Source organism: Limulus polyphemus, unplaced genomic scaffold, assembly GCF_000517525.1.
Source record: "Limulus polyphemus unplaced genomic scaffold, Limulus_polyphemus-2.1.2 Scaffold8053, whole genome shotgun sequence".
In the NCBI taxonomy this organism is placed as follows: domain Eukaryota; kingdom Metazoa; phylum Arthropoda; class Merostomata; order Xiphosura; family Limulidae; genus Limulus; species Limulus polyphemus.
This window is the reverse complement of record NW_013673663.1, coordinates 28,960-32,267: the sequence shown is the minus strand read 5'-3', so window position 1 is coordinate 32,267 and position 3,308 is coordinate 28,960. Positions and strand designations below refer to the sequence as shown.

Here is a 3,308-nt window from a genome sequence, read left to right as displayed (position 1 = left end):
GTCTGGTACATTAGTTGGTGTAAGACATGATTTACAATCAGCCAATGCAATTACAAACCACTACATTAGGCCTATAATGTTTACTAGATCTAGATCTAGCCTGTTACATATATTGCCAGTCTTGCACCCCAGTTAATCTGTTATATCAATCTCGTAATTTCTTTTTGTTGAACATACATTTACTTGTACGTTGTAATCTAGAACTTGTATTTGATCTACAGATGAATGATGGAATAGTGTAATTTACTTCTGTACGTCAATTCGGTCTCACTGTATTTCAGTTGGCGGCTTTTAAAAATTAAAACTGTAAGCGTAATACACACAAATAATGTAACACTGTCGTATTTACTTAACGTAGGGCAGTTATGCTGGTATCCTAGGGGAGGGCATAATTATTTATTAATAGGCATTATAGGCCAGAGGAAATTTTGCGCCCCTTCACACCTACGCCCGGGGACGACTGCCCCCTCTTGCTACGCCACTGGGTCAGCCCACATCCACGCGGTCAAAACCCCCTATTCAATCAGACAAGAGTAGCCTCAGAGTTGACCATGGGTGTTATTTACAAGCTGTCTTCCCTATAGTCTATCAGCTCGTAATTTTAACAAATATAATAATAAATGTTATGGGGCCGTTGATAACCGAAGTTCATGTAATACATACAGATATCCAATGCAAGTATGACAAAGAATTGCCAGAAATATCGATGTTTACAATCTAATTTTGAGGTAGTGGGAATAGCAAAAGTTTAGCCATATCTTTAGCAAGATTAAATGTATGCAAAATAATGCACTTCTTGGGATTGCAAAATCTTTCTATCATTTAATGTTCATATATATGTGCAAAATAATTACACTGGTAAGAGGACTAGTTTCATCCAAGTCCTAATATCGTAATTTGTCTACCAGTACGGTTTCTAATAATGGCATTTATTTTGCGCTTTTATATTTTCAGGCGAATATGTTTTTTTCATATATCACTTTGCTGGCTCAAATTCCTTGATTCATCCATTACCTTAGGTATTTCTTGCTAATATAATGAGCTTATTGTACAGTATAGAAACATAATTTCATACACAGTATTGGTTGTCCTGTCCCTCACCTAATTGTGGCCCAGCATGGCCAGGTGGTTAGAGCGCTCTACTCGCAATTCGAGGGTCGTTGATTCGAATCCCCGTTAAACAGCCGTAGGGGGCATTATAATGTAACGATTAATTCCACTATTCGTTAGTTAAAGAGTGGGATGTGATGACTAGCTACCTTTCATTAAAAAATTAGGGACGGCTAGCGCAGATAGACCTCGTGTAACTTTGCGCGAAATTTGAAAGTTAAAACTAACCCTAACTGATTGTATCAGACAAAAAAAAAATAGATTCATTTCAACTGCTACTGTAACAAGTCACTGAACTGAAATTCCTCATGAGCAGTATAGAGGAATAATATTAAAAAACACTTGCAGCTAAAAAGTGTTTTAGTACATTCACATGGCTTAATAAATGCCGATCTATCTGACCGAAGTTTAAATTTAGATTGTAGAAATATTAAAGATCCCTAATCAAACTCGTACGTACTCCGTGTTTTCATAATATTATTATCTGTAAGTGTTTGTAAAGTTTTAAAACTGTGTAAATTAAAATAGTTTTAGACAGTAGGTAAATATATTAATTTTGTAAAGATAATATGTATATGAAAATGTTTATATAGTGTATAAACTGTTTTATGGAAATTTTACGAGTGGGTTTATGAATATTTAGTTGAATACTGAATATGAAACATTTGTTTTAAGACAACTTACAGGATGTATGGAGTTACTAAGAGAGATCATCGATGCACAGAGCTGGATATGATAGGAGGATGGACTCCAGCCAAAGGATTTGATCCTTCAGTCTCCCTGTATCTGACAGGACAAAGTTTAATGGATTTTACAGGAGATATCTTGGTGGTTTCCGTTGTTAGCGTAAGTTATTTTATACTGAGGCATTCATCTTGGAATTTGTATTTTAGAAATAGTTATTCTACTATAATTAACATTATGTCATTTGATATTTTTTAATCCAAGTTACAATAATCCCTAGGCTATTTTTAATATTTTCCATGGTTAGACGAGAATGGGAAGCCTGAATGAATTTCATATCATCCTGAGAATACTCCTCTCTCCTAATAGGAATTAAGGTCTTTGTGACCTAGGAGGGTCAGGTACTCTGAGACCTCTTCCTCCCTTCCGAACCATGGTAGGTCGTCCGTGAATGTGGAGTGTTACTGAGAATACTTGTTTGTTTGGTTTGAATTTCGCGCAAAGCTACACGAGGGCTAGCCGTCCCTAATTTAGCAGTGTAAGACTAGAGGGAAGGCAGCTAGTCATCACCACCCACCGCCAACTCTTGGGCTACTCTTTTACCAACGAATAGTGGGATTGACCGTCACATTATAACGCCCCCACGGCTGAAAGGGCGAGCATGTTTTGATGCGAACCTGGCCATGCCGGGCCTCCTGGGTATACAGAGATAACATTTGTAGCGTTACTTCATATCAGAAACAAGCCAACTCATAGCTATATCATATTAGAAGAGCCATGTTTTATATGCACTAAATATACAGTAATAATATACCCTCTCTCTTTTCAATATTATTTGTTCGATTAAAAGTACATGTTCCAAGATTTAAATAACTATTATATAAAACCATCTTTATTGAAAGACTGTTATGAATAACAATTAAAAATAGTCAATATACCACATATAACAAAATATAAGAACCTATGAGAGCCATTTATTTTATTTAAGCTAGATAAGACGGATTATAGAATGATGACTGTATTTTATTACACCTTTTTGGGCCATGCCCAGGATAAGTTTTGCATCAATTTGTAATGTAATGAAATATTATATTTATAACAAATTTCAAGTATTCCTACATAATAAAATACGGATAGTACTATCAAATAAACACACATATATAATTGTATAAATATATAAACTTAACAATATTATACATATGCGTACAACTGTTTCAATAATATATTCTGTTACGAATACCCAATAAACAGTTCTTTAATTGTATGTTCATTGTTGTATATTTACTAAAGAACAATAGATTTGTACAAGCAAATGTATATGTATACTATAACTTATTGTTAGAAACATTACCGCTTCATTCTTTTCAATAGTGTTTTCCATATTTTGTGCTGAGCAAGGATCAGAATGGAACGTTAATTCCCAAATATGGAACTGATCTAACTATGTTGAACGCCCTCGCCAGTACTATGAACTTCAGGTAAATCATGCTTTCTCATTTAAACTGCCTTTCCAC

At 34.8% G+C, this 3,308-nt stretch overlaps 1 protein-coding gene across 1 annotated transcript in view; it reads left to right on the top strand.

Moving 5' to 3' along the window:
• The first annotated feature begins 1,797 nt into the window (after positions 1-1,797).
• Positions 1,798-3,308, top strand: part of LOC106475074 (glutamate receptor ionotropic, delta-1-like) — a 12,609-nt gene continuing 11,098 nt past the window's right edge. Inside the window, exons 1-2 of the mRNA XM_013935768.1 lie at positions 1,798-1,956; positions 3,166-3,272. Of these exons, the coding sequence (XP_013791222.1) occupies positions 1,798-1,956; positions 3,166-3,272 (266 nt within the window). The remainder of the gene's footprint in view (positions 1,957-3,165; positions 3,273-3,308) is intronic.